General features: G+C 33.8%; 1 protein-coding gene across 1 annotated transcript in view; it reads left to right on the forward strand.

The window, feature by feature from the left end:
* Positions 1–23,249, forward strand: part of LOC146538345 (uncharacterized) — a 124,443-nt gene extending 101,194 nt beyond the window's left edge. The window contains exons 3-15 of the mRNA XM_085186661.1: positions 8,592–8,713; positions 11,909–12,721; positions 12,836–12,976; positions 13,191–13,315; positions 14,057–14,185; positions 14,452–14,620; positions 15,039–15,202; positions 15,391–15,558; positions 15,854–16,056; positions 16,694–16,859; positions 18,073–18,206; positions 18,651–18,759; positions 18,855–23,249. Of these exons, the coding sequence (XP_085042787.1) occupies positions 8,592–8,713; positions 11,909–12,721; positions 12,836–12,976; positions 13,191–13,315; positions 14,057–14,185; positions 14,452–14,620; positions 15,039–15,202; positions 15,391–15,558; positions 15,854–16,056; positions 16,694–16,859; positions 18,073–18,206; positions 18,651–18,759; positions 18,855–20,363 (3,952 nt within the window). The 3' untranslated portion in view covers positions 20,364–23,249. The remainder of the gene's footprint in view (positions 1–8,591; positions 8,714–11,908; positions 12,722–12,835; positions 12,977–13,190; positions 13,316–14,056; positions 14,186–14,451; positions 14,621–15,038; positions 15,203–15,390; positions 15,559–15,853; positions 16,057–16,693; positions 16,860–18,072; positions 18,207–18,650; positions 18,760–18,854) is intronic.
* Position 23,250: the final 1 nt, after the last annotated feature.

The following is a 23,250-nucleotide window of genomic DNA, read 5'->3' on the forward strand; positions in this document are numbered from 1 at the left end:
TATACTTTATTCCATATAGATACCTAACATCTTTTTATAATTAATAAATGAATAGAACCCTATAATAGGTATGTTCCTCATTATAATGGCTTCTACTAAATATATAGGCACTGAATAAATAATTGGAGAAAAAGTATTTTTAAATTAATTAAATTCGCTAAAATAAATTGCATAGTGATGCCATACGACGAGACGACGAGAAATATATATTAAAATGAAATACAACAATCATTAACATACAAATAATGATTCATCATTTTCCATCCAAATATACTCTACAGAATAGTTAATAGGTCTACGCATACGAACCACATAATCCATTTAACAAACAGCAAATCTAATAACAGACATTACGTTATGTTCCACAGTATTTTCAGTCCATTGATTGTAACATTGTGAACCTTCCATCATTTGTAAATGCTAAAACAGTTCATCGAAGCTACGCAATGATGTAAAAACATCGGGACCATTAATAGCAAAGCTATTAGGGCAGTAAAACAACTGTGTTGCATTAGGTATAGGGAGTCATGTCTACGGCCATGGATTAGCCATTCTTCCGACCAATTGGGCTGAGTGCAGCATTTTAAGCTTTCTGCTTATATTGTTTCCACGACAGATTACTGAAAATTTTACATACATACATAAATTGCAATTAAATATTTGATTCGAAATTTGTTGTTAACAACATTAGCTATTGATTTTTAAAAGAAATAAATCAAAATGAAATTAGCTTCACGCTGTATCCCGCTCAATCAATCGCTTGAGAGTCTCACTTTGTGCCCTGCGCCACGACTGGCCTCAAATTTGTTGTCTTATATCACAATTAATAATTATGTTACATTTACATTGACAGAATCTTATACTTAAAGCACTTTTAAAGGTATTTCTGTTTAAGTCCGAGAGGTCGCACGCTGCGAAAATTCTTAACAATATCAGATCCGGAACTTGTACGCCGAAGGTTAATCTCAGAGATCTACAGCGAACTTTTTGTGACAAATTGTAAAAATATATCCCAAGGATAACAGAGTTTATGGAAAGCGAAAATGGCAAAAAGTTCTCCAGAGTTTTGGTGTCAGTTATATAATAAAAGTCCCCAGCCATATGACGCGCTGTGTTCACAAAATGTTTAATAATCACAAGGAATCTGCTAGAAATATCAGCATTTGAACAGGATGACGATATGAATGGTTTATAAAATCATTTTTTATGTTTCTCATACCCGAAAACATTCCTGTAATCAATTAAAATATCAATCAATTAAAATATCAATATCATAAATCATCTATAAATATTTTGGAATTATAGCGTAAGGTGATTATTTAATTCTAGATTTTTAAAAAGAAAATTTTATTTAAATTTCAAATTTTACTATGGCAGCTCTCTTATGAAGAGCCCTCATATTGCCTCTTTTAAAGTCAGGATAACGTGCCCAGGGACGGCCTGAAAGCTCGTCTTGTTACCAGAAATGAATAATGGCTTCAGGAAATTGTGTTCCCTAATAACTTCTTTTCCGAGTTTTCAGTGAAGTCCAAATGAGGATGGACGGACGGAGCAAGCTGCCCGGCTCCCTAATATAAAACTTAGTAATTTATGCTGTCATTTTGTTTTGATTTAAACAAGCGTATTAATCATTGTCGGGATGATAGACGCTAATGTAAAGATAGGACGCGGCTCGTTTGCGAACATAGTGCCTACTAACTTGTATAAAATTGCACTTACGTATCAAAGGGCGTCCATTAATTTTCATTATATCCGTGTCACGAAATAAAATAAATTACTTATTTTTCTTTTGTTCAACTAAATCGTTGTGTTAATTTATTATAATATTTTTAGGACATCATAATGCTTTAATTATGTTAATTTTTAAAATATAATGTAACAGAATTCGGCAGAAAGTGAGTAATGGAGTGTCTTAACACTAGGTTTCCTCTGCCTACCTAGCTGTGTGCGGAATTATTTATTTTGATTATTAAGTTTTTTAAACTTATTTGTATTAAACATCACTTTATCTTAGACTTACTTAGAGGAAATCAGGTCAAAATATATTAATTAAGCAAAGTAGTTTAATAAGAAGGGCAAAGTAAATTTGGGATATTAATCTTGTTACTGGTCTCAGTCTAAACTTCCTAGATAAATTTAACTTATTAATATTTAACAAACCGTAGGCAAATACCTCAATACGGAAGTGAATTCAGGTAATTAGTACGGAAATTGAGTCAGGAATTTCGTTAGTGAATAATTATACTAACAATGGATTCTGATATTCTAATTAACGTTCGTTAAACATATGTATGGATGAACTAAGAACATTTATTGGTTTCAATGTTACTTGTTTGTGTTATTAGTGCGCTTTATCTGTGTAATTTAATGGTCATATGAATTAGTAATTAAATTTACTTACGTTTTTAAGTTTATTATAACATTACGTTATGTTCCTCAAAAGGAAAAAATGGGAACCTTTATAGGATCATTTTGTTGAATTGGATCTAGGCTTACGGTCCATGAGCAGCACAGAAAAAAATAATCTTCTAAGTCAACGTAATTAATGCATCGTTTTACTGCATTTTGTGGAAAAATCGCCGCGTAATCAAAATCTGTAGGGCACTCTCCGTCATCTTAAAACTGTAAAATTTGAGATTAAGTGTAACTTTAAAGGACTTAAGTGTAACTTTACAAATAAAGGAAGAAATCCGAAGAAAAGGAATTTTATAGGAATATCATAACAATTTATATTAGAAGTTCATTTGGTACAAGATGAATAGAGACCGCCGTGTTTGAAATGCGATGGTTGTGGGTTCGATCCCCACTCAGGAAATGAATTGTTATTTTTTTATATTTTCCTTTCTTTGCTCTGGTATAAAACTTAAGGCGACGAATTTCGCTACCCAACACGTAAGAGCTCGAAAATTCGAAAAGTAGAAAGCGGAGTATTTTAACATTAGATTCCCTAGGATATATGCCAAGGATACAGCGTGAGAAAAAAACTTATTTCTTAATTTCTTAAAACTTAGTCTATTAAAGAATAAGTCGATTACTATCCAATTATATTTCCAAACAATCGGGGTACCCATTAAAATATACATGCGAAAATGTATAACCAAAAAGATACTGTATATGTATATCTATACTTGTATTGAACTATGTTTTCATTACTATCATTAGTATAATAGCTTCATTTCCGCCTTATACAAAAGAATCCTAATTCAATGTGGGTTACACTAAGACAGTGATTTTCCCCGGCCTTGGCAAGAAGAAATTGAAAGGAAAATCTGTTTACCCGCCGTATATTCCTACCGATATTCGGGAAATTAGTTTTATTGATATTTACCCTATTTTCTCTCCCACATTTTTACGCAACGCAAAACTTTTATGGAATTTCACGAGTAATCTAACTTTGTTCTTATACTAAAAGTGTTTTGTGGTTATATTTTTCTTTATTGATTAAATCTTGTTAAATTTCATTGAAAATATATATAAATATATTTCCTATGTATGTTGTAGAGTTATTTCCTATATTATACATAAAATTAACTTCAGAATCTGAACCTCTACACAAAAATTCAAGTATTATGTACATACTTATATATATTTATGTACCTATATGACTTAAGAATTAGGGCTATAATTTTATTATCTATTCATAAGACAGTCATACAATTCAATGACCACTCAATGAAATTTGATGTGTTATTCATAGTAAGGATGATTTAGCTCACCAAAGATAATTCGTACTGTCAATTGATGGATGATATTAGAATATAATCAAAGATTAATGTAATGTGTGATTTACAGTAGTGTAATAACGTCAATACTGCCTGCTTTTGTATATAAATATAACTTAGTTTTTAGAGTTCCATATCTCAAAAGGTAAAACGGCACTCTTCTATGATAACTTTGATGTCCGTCTGTCCGACTTAATATGATCCGAAAAATCAAAACTTATAGGTATTTTTTAGAAAAAACACTAGAAACTTATAGTAGTTCATTTCATACAAAATGAGTGCAAATTTAAGTTTGTCATCTTTTAACAAGTTGTACTCTTCCTGTTGACCCGTTATCCTGCTATTGGTACTGAATTTGTTTTTCATAATAATTTCACTCTGTAATCGGCACATAGTAGAGTAAAAGAGGGAACTTGGGAACCCAATGTTAAGACACACCATTCTCACCAAAACACTTCCTTTCCTGACATTCCGCCGAGTTGTGCAAGCGTTGCGTGTTGAGGATTGGCTGATTGATTTTTTCATAATTTGCATTAAAATTATAAAGCGGTTCACAGATTATATTTAAAAAAAAAATTATTATTCAGCTACGGAACTCTCCAAATGTTTCACTCTGCATCTGTCCCATCAAAACTTTCAACAACGCCACGACCCATCTAGTTTAACAAACGTAAAAAATAAACAAACAAATTCAAAGAGCTCTCATTCCTTCTAGTACCTACATACTCGTATATATGTATGTATTGATTTCGACTCCCCATGAAATTCGAAGCGAGTTCAATACTACACGGAAGTTGCTTCGAACTCACAACAATATTTGGTATCACAAAGAATGCTTGTTTTTTATTTTCCATTCCCAACACAATATATGGACATGGACTGGGAAGAGGGATACAGGGAGTCACAACTCACAAGTTTTCCTATAACGAAGTTGGAACATACAAGTGGGGATCTAGTAACATCATTACCCACCGCTCGTTATATCCGCTTCTGATGCCGACCACTCCGCATCATTCGCGTCAATTGTGAGCATTTATTATATTATGGGTTCCGTCTACTTACAGCCTCTTCATATGCAATGGTACGCTTCTAACTTTCTACACAATATATCAATCATGGGGTGGAACTTGAAGCTCCAGGCAATATATGTATACAGTGGAATGGCAGTTACAACATTGAATGCGATTCTGCGTTCTTTTTGCTTTATGCATAGATTAGGATTAGAATTTCTTTAATACGTAATAAAAACAAAAATATACAAAAATAAGAATAATGAATGGAGAAAAATTAAAAATATATCTCATATTTTATAATTTGTTCCTTGGATAATAATTCAAAATGAAATTATTGTATATTATAATAAAAAAATATATAAAATAGAGATGAGTATCGTGCTTTATATCGGAGTTCCAGAATCCAGGATTATTGTTGCTCAACGAAACAATTGGTTTGTAATCTGGAAAATTTGTAATACCTTTTAGGTATTTTAGCAATCTCGATCACTTTTTTAGATAACCATTATTTCCTAAATTTCGTATTAATAATTCGAAAGATCTCTGCATAGTTTACTGGTAGCAGCAAGTAAAATAATTCTTTTTTACTAAAGTAAAACTAACAAAATAAATTTTACTTTTGATTTATATACACAAGGTGTTTTGAATAAAACTGTAAAAGAAAAAAAAATATTAAACATTAAATAATTGTATCTGAACGTGGTTTCGCTAGGAACCGCTTGCATTCATTTGCATTACAACCGTTGCGGCCACAGTTTCATATTTTTTATATTTATTTTCTATGAGCAGATGCTGGGAAATGAGAGACAAACAAAGATTTATTTAAGTTCTATTTTGAAATATTATGTGAAATAAGCTTTAGCAGGAGCATCTTTTAGATAATTTTTGTGGCTGTCATGGCGCAGTGCAAACAGCAAACGCGAAGGTAGTGGGTTCAAGTCCCACTTGGGGGAATGAATTATTTAATAATTTAATTTCCTGACCTGCCTGCTATATACGAGATACAGCATGAAGCTAAAAAACAAGAGTAAATATAAAAACAAACATAATCAAGCATTTTTTATTTGTTTAATTTAAAAACTTTTTTACACGTCATACGTGTAGTTGTTAAATTTATTGTACGATTGCTCAGAGCGAGTCGCGTGTTGATTCATAATTTACTGTCTCGTACGAAGTAGATTGTTCTCATGCATTTATAAAAACGTGCTCCACGCAGTCTCATTTGTACTGCTGCTTTGATTTTATGGTAGAATTTAATGAAAAATTATAACAGAACTTATGTTATTTAAATGAATGGAAAGAAATAAAACTTTGTTTTATAATTAAATATTTTAACTAAGCTGTGTTTTAAAAGGAAAACGAAGTTATCAAAAATAAATAAGCTTTACGCTGTATCTAGTGAATCTGTAGGGAATCTAGTGTTAAGTCACTCCGTTCCCCACTTTCCGCCGAATTATGGAGGCATTGCGTGTGTGAGTGACGAAACTCAACGCTACGTTTTGCCTTTATATTCAAATATCATTTATTATTTAGTTAAAATTAATCAGTCACATTGTTAAAAAGTTTACTTTAAAAGTTCTTTAAATTAAAACAATAAAATTTACAGTTCCTATTAAAAAAATCTATCAACAAAATAAATACAAATCTCTTTTACATCAAATGGAAAACCTACACATTTTGACAATCGCCCAAAGTTATTTTCACATAAAACAAACATATACATGTAAAGGCAAAGCCTACAAAGCTAGTGCTATTGGGTAAATAATAAAATGACGCCCTCACAGCTCGCACTTTAAGCCTCGAGCTTTAACTCGCACGAAGGTGCTTTACGGTCCCGAGCCCAACTTACTTTACTTTTACATGGCTAGAGTTGCCTTATGAATAATTACAGGCTAATCACCTGTCACAACCACTTGAAACAGATTTCCTGAGGTTAATCTTTAATTAATCAGGTTAATGGCGGATGCTGATTGTGTACTAATTAATATAAATAAAAAAAGCTGCGATAGTTTAAAAAATACAATGATAACAACAGCAAGAGAATGTTATTGCTATTTGAATAGATTTGTTGTCAACATAAATAAAATCAATTTCGTTCTATTGTATTCTATTGTTCTAAATGTTAGCTGAGCACAAATATAAAATAACATTGTGAAAATATGTGAATACAATGTTACCGTTAATCGTTTGACATTGATAAGTTTGTTCTGTATGTATCCCGCATATAGAAAGATAAGAAGGGAAATATAGTGTTAAAAACTACTTTCCTCTCAATTTTTTACATTGCGTGTTGCGTGACCGAACTCAATGCTGTCCTGTTATTGCCGTATTATTCTCCAAAGAAAAGAAAACAAGAAAAGGTTTTATATAAAAAGAAAAAAAATAAAAAAAAAATTAAATACTTTTACCAGGATACTTTTCACTATGCATGTACATCTTTAAGTGTGCATATGCAAGAACGAACACGAATTAATGCATGGTAGTTGAAGCCACATTACCGTATTGCTTTTCTTGATGGAAATGTAAATGAATGGCTTTTAGACATTTGCATTAATTATCTTCCAAAAACATAAAGTACTCGGAATGAGCTTACTTAAAAAAACATATTTTGTTTATTATTAAGACAAGGGATAACGTCCCTTGTAGAAGATATTCTAATCTTCTTATCTAATTCGTTCACCGAGGGTTCCGTACAAAAATTGGAGGTCTCGAGCTTTTTCTCATCAAATCAACCTAGCTTAGCCAGAGCACTTTCATCTGATACTTCATTTAAACTAGCAGCTTTTAATACCAAATTTTGCACCCCTTTTAAGGCTACTATTTCTAGGATTTCACCACAAATGTATAGTTTTCCTGAAGTAGTACCTACTACCTATAGATGCTAGCTGCCAAATTTCATAATTCTAGGTCAAGCGGATGTACCTGCCTTATTAATTTTGATTCCCTTTATAATTAGAAAAAGCGTTTCTTGCGATAGAAACGGCCATACCTTTCCATTACCTTTACCATAAGTTACCATAATTTCAACTCGATATTTCCAAGCGTTCCTGAGATAAAGGTTCTTGACAGACATACAGACAGACGAACGAACAGACAACAAAGTGATCTTATACTTACTAAAAATTCGATAATATTTTAATATTATTAATCGTACACTACCCTTGCTCTAACAATTTCACTATTAAAATTCAGATAAATAAAAGAAAATCATGACAGATAGAAAAGGTTTTCTTGGCTACCTTACATATTTAAAATATAGTGAAAATCTAACTACTTAGAAGCTTCAAGGAGCCTAAGTGCTAAAATATAGGTCAGCGTTATAACATCAATAAATCAACGTATTCCTACGTATAGCTAACACTGATATACTACCGGGACGTGAGCACTTTATGATGGCCCATCGACTTCCTAAGTTTTACACACACCAACTTTTCTTGTTAAATGACTGCGAGAATGCCTTCTGCACCTTGAAATATGTTTTAGAAGTTCCGCTTCCATGTAAGATTTTGATTAAACTTTGCTCGAGTTTGTTTTAGAGGGATCAATGGTAGTTTATAGAACTCGTGTAGTTCGCTGTAACTGGAAATAAAGGAAATAAATTAAGGAAGAATAGCAATTGAATAAATTCTCCATTATCTAAAATATATAGCGCACCGAAGACGCTATGTTGTGTATTCTCTATGTATAGCCCCGAGAAAGATGTATAGGCTGATGGAGCTGGTCGGCAAACGTCCACAATATACTATGAATATAGCAACGATATAGGAATATGAATAAGATAGCTTTAATAAGAATTTTAATCAGTTTCACGGTATGGAAATATAAAAATCTAAACATTCTTTTTTTTTTGTTTCAGAGAATTTCGTCTAATACTGCAGCCAGACCCGAGTTCTGTGTTCGCGGACGGCGTACAGTTCCACTCTTCGGCTGGGCCCATTGATTACAATACAGGGCTAGTCTATTCCGGAAAATTGGAAGGTACGCGCATTACGCAATACTATTATTATTAAATATATACATTAAATTATAAATATATAGTTATATTAAAAAAATATATTGTACATTTGTTAGTACTATTATATTTTTCTATTAATAACATGAATAATAATATACTCGTATATATAAAAGTTCTCGGGGTTCGCTGTGGCATAATAAATTTATATCAGTGTGAATTCACTTAAAAAATTTGCATATTTTAGTTATTGTTTTATAAGATGTATACATTTTCATGTTCATGTTCTTTGTCGGTGTGGTCTGTCAAAGCACTCACACACAAGTCTGTAAATTACACGAATTTGATAATTTTTGACCCTTCTTATCCTAGCTAGTCGCATTTGGGAGACCCTTTCTTAGTTTGACGTCAAATATTTTGAAATTTTACACCTACATTATTTTTGCATACATAAATTTCGTGTTTTAATACTTAGATATATTTTGAAATGTGATGTTCTGAAATTTACTACCTCTTCCCATCACATCCTTGTCACACAATTTCACACTTCGTCGAAGGAGAAAGGCCACTCCCCCCCCCCCCCCCCTTCCTTCCTTTAACCTGTGACTTATTTCATGGATAACCACTTATAGGTACTCTAGTAAAACGATCTACCTTCCTAACTCTCTCTTTATGTATTTAGAATTCTATCTCCCATCGTCCTATATGTAGAAACTAAATTAATTTTCAAATCGCACCAAATTAAACTAGTTAACATAACAATAGAGTGTAGAGGAGTGGCAGTAGTAGCGCCCCTACGCGTTAATGTAATCAAAACGGTAAATCAAAAGGCGGCGGAACCCTGGATTAAAAGCAGCGATTTATTTATGCTAACATAATTAACCGAGTTAAAAACTTCCCGGTCTTCATTAAATGAGGAACCTTGTCCGCGTAATGCAAAGTTACCATTTTGCATTCTATGGCTTTATATATATATGCTTGTGAATAAAATATGATATATTTTATGAAATTTATTATTATTTATTTTATTATAATTTATAAATATTGTAAATCTAATTTACAAAAAAATAATAAGATTTAAAGAGTTCTTAATGTGTGTTGATTGGCAGAATTATACCTACGCTTTATCTACCAGAGCGAGAAAATTAAAAATAATTAATTCCCCTAAGTGTAAATCGAACCCACAACCGTCGCGTCTACATTCAGACGCTATAACTACTCTGCACGGCGGACTTCACCTATTTAAAATTCTAATAATTTTTGCAGGTAAAAACATAAATCACAAATAATTTATTGCCTTACATAATATTACATTTATCTATTAATATATTTCGTAGCCTAAGAAATATACTACATGTACAATACAGAAATATAAATTATTTATTGATTTAATATAACATTTCACATAGCGTCGCTCTAACCCCCATGTATTATTCAAGACACGACATATTACTCCAATTTACAGTTTGATTAGAATATATTCGTATGTGTTGATTACTTGATTAGATGCAAGCGTGCCCGCGTGCGCCTCGGAGCAATTAACCATGATTTACGATAAATTTACCATAGCACCTAGTCCGTTGAATAAGCTATCATATGAGCGTGCGTGCCCATCGAGTGTCCATACTGCCGTGCGTTCGCGTGTCCATTTTTATATTTATGCTCGCGCGTTATACGGGGTATGTAGAGACAACAAATTGTTATATTTTTTATAGGTTCATGCTGTATCTCGCATATGACAAGGTAGGGTGGCAGAGGGTAGCTGAGCCTAGTGTTAAAACACTCAGCACCCCACTTTCTGCAGAATTCGCATTTTATCTCATTAGACTCCTCGTATACTAATCTAAGGTATAAACTATTAGATATGAAAAAGTATATTAAATACTAATAATTTCCATATCATTCGAATCCATATTTAGTCCAACAATCAAAGTCTACATGAACGCATAAATAATATAAAACGGAATAATATCAACCTATTATTTAAATATTAGATATTCCCATTTCATAGGCTACGTTAATTAAGCACCCTCGAAGCTCCTGAATACGAATGTGGCAAAACCATTTCGTTTTGCTTGGCAAGCGTAAAACAATTCTTTATAATTAACTTCAAATAGCTGTTTAAATCTCACCCCTTCCATATTTCGAGGCTGTCACGATAATAAATTAAGGACGAGAAGAAACTTCAATATTCTGTTGCAAACTTAATAAAACGAAATTACGAGGTGCGACCCATCTGGTACATTCGAGACAAAGTGAATTTTGATGAAATTAGTTCACAAGTTTAATGGAGTATGCTTCTTGAGACTTTGACTTTACTTATCTACGCTGGAGCAACGTACTGCTCATTTAAATAGCTATACATAAACAAACAGTCACGTGTGTACGTTTGTTTGTAGCTTATAACGGGGAAAACTCTCTTAATATATATAAAAGTAAGCGCCAATTGTTATCTGTGCTTAATTCTGACTGACAGTATTTGACTGTAAATGCTATTATTGTAGGTTAGATCCTGTCTAGGAGTAATTTTTTTTATGTCCTTGCTCTGGCAAGATAACACGCGGTGTTGATTTACGCCACTCAACTATGTTATGAATTCTAATAATTATATATATATATATATATATTATTTTATAACACTTTTATGCAAGTTTATTTACCTCAAAAGTTATTTACGTATATGGAACATGTATCGCTATTTAAACCAAAGAATTTCAACAACCCCGGCATGCTAATAACAAAACTGCATTTAAGTTTACACACAATATATTAAACCTTATGCATATTTTATTTAATAGTAATAGCTTTACTATTTTTTTTATAAAATTCTATTTATATTTTTCCCAACATTCAAACATCATATATTTCACATTTATCAATAAAATAAACGGCAAAGGAAATCGAATAACAGTAATTGAGGTTATTTATGAGCTCCTTTCATCCCTCCCACTGCGAATGCAAGTCGTACTTTAATTCATTGGGTCCAGGGGCTCTTTGCATCTTGAATTACTTTACATAAAATATAGCAAGTTCATTTGTTTGCATACTAGCCCATTCCGTTTCAAAGTTAAAATGGATATTATAATTTCATATTTGTATCTCGACGTGGTTATCTAAACTTATTTCGATGACTATATACCAGCTTATTTGAAAAGGAATGCTAAGATAACCTAAGCTAAAATACACTTTTTATTTTATGACAAAATGTTTTATTGTTCCAGATGACGATGCTTCTCACGTTTACGGTGTAATCACCGCAGATGGTCTATTTGATGGAACAATATGGACGCCTAGTGAGGAATATTACGTGGAACCGCTTTCCCGCTACGACGTAGACCGTCCCTCAATGCACAGTGTCATCTATAGAAGATCAGACGTTGACCATCCTCACGCTAACAGCGAGACCACGCACTGTGCTTCCCATTTGTTACACATAAAAGGCAAACTTGGTTATAAAGGCGAATTGTTTAACTTTACAGACGATGTTACTGTCAAAGAGGTGCTGTTAGATAATAGCACAGATGATTTACATAGTGAAATTAATAGACGAAAGAAGCGATGGCTTCCGGAAGACGAAATGCAAGATGATGAGCCAAAGAAGAATCCAGATTTACCTTTAGACTTAGATGTTCCATACACGAGCAATAGTGATCCGTTTGATAAGTTAAGTACGAGAAAGCCAAAAACCAAAATCGATAAGAGCAACCTCATCACAAAAGTGCGACTGGATTCTGAAGAATCGAGACCAAAGCCAAAGACGCACGTTGAAGTGATAAAAACCAAGGCTGGCGTTGTGACAGTTAGTAAAGACATAGTTAAGAAAGAACCAGTGGGGTACACTATACTCTCCGCGAATGCGAGTGATGATGGACGTCATGTCAATAAAAGGGCAACCGTAGATCCGAGAAAGACCACTTGCCTAGTTTACTTACAAGCCGACCACATGTTTTATCAGAGGTATGGATCTGAGGAGGCCTGCATAGAAGTTATGACACGTCACGTCCAAAAAGTTAATGCCATATACAAAGTTACAGGTAAAAAAACCTTTAAAAAATAACTAATATTCTCTCAATCTTTGACAAAAAAATAAGGTCAAATTTATTATAGTTGTAACTGTTGTAAGTAATATATTGTTTGGTATATTTCAGACTTTAATCAAGATGGAAAACCGGATAACATAACTTTCATGATTAAGAGGATTAAAGTTCACACGCTAGACGCACTCAAAGACCCTGCCTATAGATTTCCTAATAATTACGGTGTAGAGAAATATTTGGAACTTTTTTCAGGTAAAAGACTATTCATAAAGTATTTCTTTTATATTTAAGTTTTTAGTTCAATTTATTAGGTATTATTATAAACAGCAATATCTTCATAAATTATTCTTATAATAAACGTGAAAAGATTACAATATTTTATCTAATTTCAGAGGAAGAATAAATTATTCTTATAATAAACTGAAGAAAAAACGTGAAAAGATTACAATATTTTATCTAATTTCAGAGGAAGACTACGACGCCTTCTGCCTTGCATACATGTTTACGTACCGTGACTTTGAGATGGGCACATTAGGTCTCGCTTGGACTGGGGACTTGAAGAACGCTGGTGGTGTATGCGAAAAAAATGGCGTACGTAGATACTTCTTTAAACTATACAAAAATAAATTTTACTTGTATTTTGAACGAAATAACTCTGATATTGCATTCAATACAGTGATATATTTATATTTTTAATATTAGCTTTTATCCTTTCGTACAGTAACGTAAGCTTAAAAAGCATAGATAAGAAAGAATAACTGGGATACATTAGAATAAAAAACTTCTATGAGTGACTTAGTATAATGAATTACAGACTAAATTTGTTTCAATGTTCAACATGAATTACTTAATCTACTTTTTTACTTCAATAGTTTAATATAGTACAAGCCTGCGCTATGTAATTATCCTTCATGTATTTCCGGAAAAGCACTGCGGACGTAAATTGAAAACTTTTTAATGAACATTCATAATATTATTTTACAGAAACTAACTTCACCAGTATTTTATTATATTATGAAGTAAAGTTTGAACTATATGGTATTTATAAACATATTTTACATTGTTATGTCTTATATAGATTTTCGGTTCTATTTATGAGAAGAAGTTGAATTGTATTTCATCATATTCTTTATCTATGTATCTAAGTAAGTACTTAATTAATTAGGTATAGCCAAATGTGACCGATTTGGAAATTTACTGGATCATTTATATGTACTCGTATGTAGAGCAACGATTGTTTTTACGAAAGTTCTTACTTTACACCTTTCAGAACAGCTTTCTACGCTAAAGTAGGTAGCATAGTGCCTGACATTAAAGAATAATCTGTTACAGCACTACCGTGGCAGTATGAAGTCCCTGAACACGGGTATCGTCACGTTGTTGAACTACGGCAAGCACGTGCCGCCCGCCGTGTCGCACGTCACGCTCGCGCACGAGATCGGACACAACTTTGGTTCACCGGTAAAATTATTGATATTATATAAATCTACAAATACCTATGTATATTTTACATGTTTTTTGGAAGTTATAAAATGTAAATTTTGTAGTAGTACCTATCTTTAATATTTTTAAAAAATATGTACTTTTGATTACTCTTTACAAAATACAGTGATGTGATTTTTTATCATTAAATAATACATTGTTTTATAACAATTGAACAATTAACAACATAACTAACATACAGTATCTATGAAAGTTAATTACACATATTGTTTTTTCTTTTCCAGCACGACCCAGAAATGTGTACACCTTTTGGCGAAGATGGTAACTACATCATGTTTGCGCGGGCCACCAGCGGCGATCGTAAAAACAACAATAAATTTTCGCCTTGCTCTCTGCGTGCTATCGACCCCGTTTTAAACAACAAAGCGAGATCACCGAAGGGATGTTTCACTGGTAAATTTTCTTTAAATCTAATATACGACGAATACACATAAATATTTGTCCGTTTAAGATAGCGTTTTGTTGCGAATCTATTTAATATTAAATCAATATGCATAATTATCTTAAAGAAAATGTCAAGAATATTTTGAAACTCTCTTTTATAAAATTTTGAAAAAATATATTTTTTGAAAAGTTATTTTTAAAAATTTTATAGGGTTATTCCACACCTAAAAAGAAACTAGTTGTGTATGTTTGTAAACAAGTTGTTCCACTGCACTATATAAACTGTTTTTTATATTAACTATTTTAAATCAATTCACTTTTAACAGCGGCGTTGAATTTAGCCACTTAACTCTCGAAAATTGGGTGACACCTGCTATATGCGTGATACAGCTTGAAACTAAAAACAAAAACCATTTCTTTTTTACAGAACCACAACCGGCAATCTGCGGTAACGGTGTAGTGGAGGAGGGCGAAGAGTGCGACTGCGGCTGGGCGTCCGAGTGCACGGACGTGTGCTGCCGCCCGCAAGCAGTGCGCCCGCACTACAAGCCCTGCACGCTCACTGAGCACAGCGTCTGTAGTCCTAGCCAGGTGGGTTGATGAACATTTTAGATATTTCTCCTCTGAAATCTGCAGTAAAGCAGGAAGAAATCAGTGTACAAATTGATAGAAGTAATTAAAGCAATTAATAGGCAGATGTTTTTTTTTTGAGATACTGAAAACTAACGATGGAATCATATCATGCTTCTCTTAATCGTGTGCGTACTCTCTCATTTCAGGGTCCATGCTGCACGGCGTCTTGCACTCTGAAGTTCGGTGACAAGTGTCGCTCCGACAACGGCTGCCGCGACGCCGCGCACTGCGACGGCAAGCGCGCGGCGTGCCCCGCCAGCCGACACAAGCCCAACCGGACGAGATGCGATAAGGAACTTGTTTGCTTTATGGGAGTAAGTAGATTAATACTGTATATTGTTTTTAGGGAGGGAGGCCTTTAACTTTGTTACCTCGAGTGAGAATCGAATCCACAATCCTGCGTAATGCAATGAAGCCTCTTCTAAGCTTTATAATTGAAACAAAGCTGCAACCACTGAATCAGCAAACCTAGATAATTCACATCAGGAGACTATTCAACAATCCATAAAAGTCCGTAGCCAATTATGTTACGAAAAATCCCGTGACCTCTTACATTACATAAATGTATTCATAAACAAGTCTAACATTAATTTTCTTTATAAATGACAGGAATGTACTGGTTCCATCTGCCTCGCGTACGGCCTGGAGTCATGCCAGTGCGCGCCCCGCAAGGACGACGCGCGCTCCGCCTGCGAGCTGTGCTGTCGCAAGCCGGGCGGGCCCTGTGTGTCCTCCTTCCACTGGAACACGGCGCCCTTTGACGTCCCCGACATGTACTCGAAGCCGGGCACGCCGTGTAATGATTATAATGGGTACGTTGCACCAATCGCATTACAGTAGAAATTCGAATATTCGAATAAATTTTTCCCACATAAAATCCGTTATCCATCCGTAAAGAGGTCTAATAAGTGATCTAATGATCTGAAGTTTCTTCTGTACTTGTTTCTTCTAATTAGAACTGTCTCAACTACTGTTTTAGATATGTGAGAAACACGGTAATGTATGGATAGAATAGAAATAATGCAATTTCAACTTTTAGTGGATTTTGTTTTCTTACTTTACATTACCTACTTAATATGATGATTTTATAAACTTAGCTTCGCGCTGTCTTTCCCGCAAACACCAGAGTAGGCAGAGAGAGGGAGCTTAGTGTTATGATTACACTCCGTTCCCGACTTTCCACCGAATTTTTCGAGGCATTGCGTGTTGAGTGGCGGAACTCACAAGAAGATTTTTGCCTTGGTGCCAGGGCGAAGAAATGAAAATATTTATAAATAATAATTTATTCCTTCGAGTGGCGATCGAACTCATAACCGCCAAGTTACTGACACACTCGTGTGGCACATAAGTCACGACAGCGTCACGACGGCCTCAGCTTATTTGTATTACGCATTTTTCCTATTCAAACATATTTTCTATACAATTCGATAAAATATTACAATGTTACAGATACTGCGACGTTTTCCAACGCTGTCGCGAAGTGGACCCTTCAGGGCCTTTAGCAACGTTACGGAAGCTACTTCTCTCAGACGAGAGCATCGCTGGTTTCAAGCGCTGGGTACTCCGCCATTGGTACGCCGTACTGCTGATATTACTTGCAGTTATCGCCTTATTGGTAAGTTATGTATTTTGTTTTATTAGTTTTAAAGTTTTATTTTCTAACCGCACAGTACGTCACAAACTTAAATATCATCCACACCATCTGGATGCGTGGCACTCCACTACTGTGCGGTTTCGTAGGAATTTCCTTCCACGCGCCACCGAACTGTGGAATAGCCTACCCGCGGCAGTGTTTCCAGGTCGGTACGATATGGGTACCTTCAAAAAGCGCGTCTATCTCCACCTCAAAGGCCGGCAACGCACCTGTAGCTCCTCTGGTGCTGCACGGGGTCGTGGGCGGCGGTGATCATCATCAGATGACCCGAACGCTCGTTTGCCTTGTCCTTTTTTCCATAAAAAAAAAAGACAAGGGCATGTGGAAAGCGAAGCTAAACACTCACTGCCTATTCTGTTATATGTTCTCAGAGTTAAACTTTGCTGTGTGAATTCTAAAGAGCAGTTTGGAAGTTTAGATTTTTTTGTACAATGGATAAACACATATATATATATATATATATATATATATATATATATATATATATATATATATATATATGAGTGTTTATGTGTGCATTAACATATGCACACAAAATGCAATCACACCAAAAATATATCTGTCTAAGATAAAATATTTAAAAAAATATTTATTTTCGGTGGAAGTGGACTAGGTACTTATATTACTTTACACACACACATATTACTTTATACAACTTTCATTTTATATTGTTTGTTTCTTTAGCGTTCCTGCAGAGTACTTAATGCTGCTATAGAAATGGATGATAAAAATTAAAAACTATTTTAAGATTCCCCTAATTAAGTTAAGAGGTAGTTATACTACTTAAAATAAGGTAGACAATCTATGTGCTAAAGTGTGATTACATACTTTCATACACTGTAATAGATTTTGGAAAAAATCATATAATTTCGACTCACTTAGAACGCTCGTTACATCTATTTTCATTAAGAAAATATTTTTGATTTCAAATACCCATTTGATTGATTTGACATGTTATGTAAACCATACTGCATTACGCCCTTATCGTACTCAATAATTATTTGAACATGGTCATCTTTAAATGATACAACACTTTAAATAATGAAAAAAATGTGTGATAGCTATGGTAGTTATATATGAGTACATATTGTATAAATAGTGCCATCATGTTTCTATGCTAGAGAATATTCTAAAAGTTAATTTTGTACTATAATTTATCTTTCTATAATTACAGGTAGCTAGCACCCGTTTCTTTGGACGTCATGCCAAAAAAATCAAATCAGTCACTATCATTCACTCATCTACCACTGAAACTGTACGTCTGCCAGACGCCGCCGACCAAGGACTTATAGTACATACTGCTGTCAGGTAAGTTTATTGTTTATTTTTCTTTCAGGTTTCATCTTCTCGAGTGGAGATCGAACCTACCTGTGCCTCTGCGCCACGACTAGCCTCAATTTTTTTGTTGAATCTCACAATAAATTTAAGGCCAGTCGAGTACCAAAAAATATAAATATAATCTATTTTTTCACATATTTTTTTCGTTACACAAAATTTGTTATTTTTTTTTCGTACAAAAACTGTAAATTGGCATGTCCTTCTGGAAATACAGGGAGCACTGGAATTACTATGGGAACGGGAAAAATGTATGACAAGCAATACAATTTTGCTGGTAACAATTTATCAATTACGCCATTACAAGAATAATTTCAACAAATCTGTTTATTATCATAGTTTTAAAATTATTTTTGGAATGAATTTCAGAATCTTTTCTTTGTATAGAATCTTTGTAAATAATAAACTATGTTACAGATCTAAACTGCCTCTGAAGAAAAAAGTGGCTCTCCGAACACGAGCTTATCGCAATAAGAAGGACGCAAAGCTCGACAAGGCATCTCCATCGCATATATTGAAGAAAAGGGTAATAAGATCCAATATAATTATGTAATATGTATTAATTCTATTATTGATTTTTTTAACAAAACATTTTATTTATTTTTTTACATTTTATTTCAGAAGCCAAACAGTCCACCTAAATCTGAAGAACAACATAAGGCAGCAAAAGAAAATACGGCGGTTATAACGAACGCCGAGGGAAAATCTCCAAAGCACGTCATACTGTCAAAACATAAGAACAAAGTGAAGAAACGTAAGATGAAGGTTAAGAAGGAAACGATTGACTATAGTTCCATGCAAAAACATTCTTCATCTTCCCCTCCTAAAGATACAGAAGCGTTAACTAAAGTACAGAAGTGGTTACTCAGTTCGCCGCAACCAACAGCCATTCCTAAATCTAAATCAATTCCTGTAGGTCTAACTGAAAGGACTCATAGACAAATCTCGAAAAGTACAAGAAAAACAAGGCCGTCCAAAAGTGCAACTAACCTGCTGTCCGGCGAAAAGGCCAGATTGCAAGTGGTTTTTAAACCTCCGTTTAGGTTCAGTGTTAAAATTTGTAAAAGTGATAAAACAAAAGTCGTCCTCGATAAATCGTCTAAACCCGACTTGGATAGGAAGCGTCATGATAGTCTACCTCAGCAAACATGCCCCGCTGATCTCGCTAAATCAAATCCTAAAGTTCTTAAACATGTTCATTCCTCGAGAAACACCGACAATAATAGTATACCTAAAGCTGAAACCCAAATTCAAGAGAGCGGTGCTCACGGTTACGAAAACCTACTGCCGCGCAGCGCCAGCGATTGTAAATTAGGAAAAAAAATACCTGAATTAAAAATTCGAACGAGTCACAAGAAAAGCAACTCGGTGGGACAGAAACGTGAAACGACAGAGAGTCGACAAAACCTTATTTCTCACGAAGACTTTGATAACGCGCACGTGTACGAAAATCTGTTAATGACGCAGGACGCATTCGTGCCAAAAAGTTGTAGTATGCCGCGGCGACAGACTAGTGTTGGCATCGCGCGGCAAAGTAGCTACGGGCAACTGCCGCGAGCTCACGCGCGACCCTTGCGGCACAGCACAAACAACGTCAGCCGCTCGCGCCGCAGCAGCGCCAACGAGCCCGACCATTTCTACAACGTGATAGAAACACTCCGCCGCGGCACCAACACCGCTACCGCCAGCTCCTCGGGCAGCAGTCGCGACGGCAAAAGTCACTCCTCAAGACAGAATAGCATTATCGAAAAACGCGCACTCTCGCGACAGACGAGTGAGGAACTCGGGATATCACCTGATAGTTTAAAGGGCTTCCAGTTAGTGGTAGGGAAGAACAAGTTGAAACGGCAGTTGAGCGATAACGAGCTGAGCAGGTCGCGGTTGCAATTGGCGATGCCAATGTCGGCGGGCGCGGAACCACGGCAGCCATTTTGCTGGAACAAGCGTGCGTCATTGGACTGCGAAGCGTCGTTGCCAGCGCCACGCGCGGCTAAACCCCGCTCCAATAAAAAGCGCACCACGTACACTTTCGGCGAACTCAAAAACACCGTCCCCAACTCCACCGACGCGTCCGCCGTCGATGGTATTCACATCTCGCCGGAAGACTTCCTAAAAATAATCGATAACTAATCGATTGCCGTGTCGCGGAAGTGGAACTTTAGTTAATCGTTTTAACGAGTTATTATATTCGACGTGTATATTACGATTCGCAGATGTATCTATTGGCGGCTGATGTAAATAGTGTAATGTGCTTCTAATGTTAGGTATACGCCACTGAAACAGGCCATTGCTCAGTTTCATTGACTGCTGAGGTATTTAGCGGTAATAAACATATATGGATATTGTTCCGCTATATTATGTAATAACATTAGACTAGTGGTGGATCTTCCTCTTGCATAGTATATGAAAATATTATCATTGGTTTTTAGTTACTAAGTAATGGTTAATGGTTTGTCTTCGTTTTATTCGATTCCGATGTTGTCTTATAATTGTAGTTAGTTAATACTGATGTCATATTACTTTAACGATTACGCTGGCAATGGTTTAGTTTCACTGAAACGATCTCTATAAATGAATCTCTATTTTTTCTACATACTATGTACCTATTGTACAAATTTACTCATACTTATGTAAAGTGTTCATATATAATTATTTTAATACATGAAATATGTATTATTTATGCAATAAAACGTTTGTCGGTTTTATTTAATGGCAAGCTTACAGATTGTATTGCGTCATAATTATATTATATTAACAATCTTATTGTAAGTGCTTTGTACAATGTTATTCTCTTTATTTTCAAATAGCTGTCAATTAAAACGTCAATCTGTTATAAATAATAAATGTCTATAAAATACTCCGCACTAATATTCCTCCAAATTAATAATACACTATATGAAACTTGTCCCATATTCTCATTGAAATCAAAACAAGAAACTGAAATTCTGACAAAATTATTCAATAATTTTAATATCAATTTTGTAATATTATATAAAAATATTATTTACAAATTCACAATTAAATTGTAAAAAAAATTTTAACCGATTATATATAATTTAATCAAAAAAAGGTTGTGTAAGGTGTCTACAGACACATATTATTTATTAAAGAAGGAGGTTCTTGTTTTGATTAACAAAAAACATGTCACTCGATAATTTTAAGAGATTAATAACTTTCTTGAAATGATAATATTTTTCTATAAATATTGGATTTAACTAACAAAACTAAGTATTTCTTCAACGCGTAACGAACTCAATGGCTGTTATTTTATGTTCTGCAATATCTGGGATGGAATTAATAATTAGTCGATGTATTAGCGTGACAATATTATCTTACATATAGATACTGTAATTAATAATATACGTGTAAATTCGGTGTTAATGTTAATACGCTGTTTAGGTACAAACATCAGGATTATGTTTTCCGCCTATTAAAAACGATAAGTCCTTCTAAATCTCTTCAAATTCAAAAAGGGACCTATCTCTTTATTTGTGCCAATTATTTTTGTAAAAAAATAAAATAAAAGAATTAATTTCGAATTGTTTTCAATGGAATATAATTTCTTTTGAAGTACAATATCTACGAAAAGTTACAAGTAAAAGTACAGCGGTATATGGACAGTATATTCGACGCAACGAGTTATGATGTTTCAGAAAACAGGTACGAGATAAGCTCACGACAGCATTTAACATGCACTTTGTATCATATATGTACAAACTGGTGTAGTAAATCATATTTATTTATATTTTAGTAGTAAAATTAAATTACAACGCTAAAAAAGTAATTAATTAATAACGGTATACAGCCTAAAATAAACAATTACTAACTGATAATTTCAAAACTTCACTCAAATGTACTTGCGAGTTGTCGCGTTCCCACGGCACCTAGAGTAACCGTTCTAGAAGTTCCCGCGTTAAGCTCCGAATCATCATAACACGTTGCGTAACTTGTAGAAAGTTTAATTAAATGTTAGGAAATGGAGTATTCTATCTCAGATATCAGAATGTGTTCCATATAATCGAGTGGTAGGGTCGCGAAGGCTTGCTCGCCACAGCGTCTATGAGCTTCGTCATAGGGAGGTAAGGGTAACATAAAGCTAGATATTGTATTGTATAAAAAAACAATTTCTAAGACGATACTAAAAGTATTGAAAATGTTACAAATTTGTATTTTACATTTTATGTCGCGGATAATATAAATACATTTGGATAACTACTATAAAATGTTTGTAGTTGATCCATGTGTTATATACCATTTTATGATTTTTTTAATATTATTTCTATGAATTGTATTATTAAAAGCTAACATTTATTAATTAAATAATAAATATACATTTTATTTGCATACCGTGTGTCAAACGGGTAACCTATTTTTTACAAATCTACTTTGAATATTTTATTGTGGAACACTTTATAACCACTATATATACTTCTATCTAAAATTGGTTTATTGTGAATTTGGTGTAAGCCTCGAATGTGATTAGACTTAAAGGAACTATGTAATGGTTTTGTAGTTCATGATATATTGAATTTATTGCAAATAGATTTCTTATAATTAAAAGTTCGTATTTATGGCAGTTTCTGCAATGATTAATTTTATAGAACAAAAATTATAAATAATCTGGTGGGATGTGTCCCCGGCCATGATCTCAGTATTTGTTCCAAGTGCCTTATGAACAAATAAATTAATTCCTACCTACATTCCAAACGGTAATATTGAAAATCTTCTATTATTTATTACATTTTGTCAACTTGTATTTATAGTGTCAAGATTATTAGCCATTGATTGTTTTAAATATATATTAAGAACATAAGTATTAAATAAAATACCTACGTAATCGTAAATGTTTCCAGTACTTAATTAGTCTGTGATAGAATAAGTTTGCATTTTTTTTGTTTCCATTTTTTTTTATTATTATTAAATATAGATCCAAACAAATACAAATTTGTAATACATTCATTTTCTAACATTTACTATTTTTTCTGTATTTTTTAAATAAAAGAATTCAACACATTAT

The sequence above is a fragment of the Heliconius melpomene genome, chromosome 6, assembly GCF_056956725.1.
Source record: "Heliconius melpomene rosina isolate 202511_hmr_F chromosome 6, ASM5695672v1, whole genome shotgun sequence".
Taxonomy (NCBI): Eukaryota; Metazoa; Arthropoda; class Insecta; order Lepidoptera; family Nymphalidae; genus Heliconius; species Heliconius melpomene.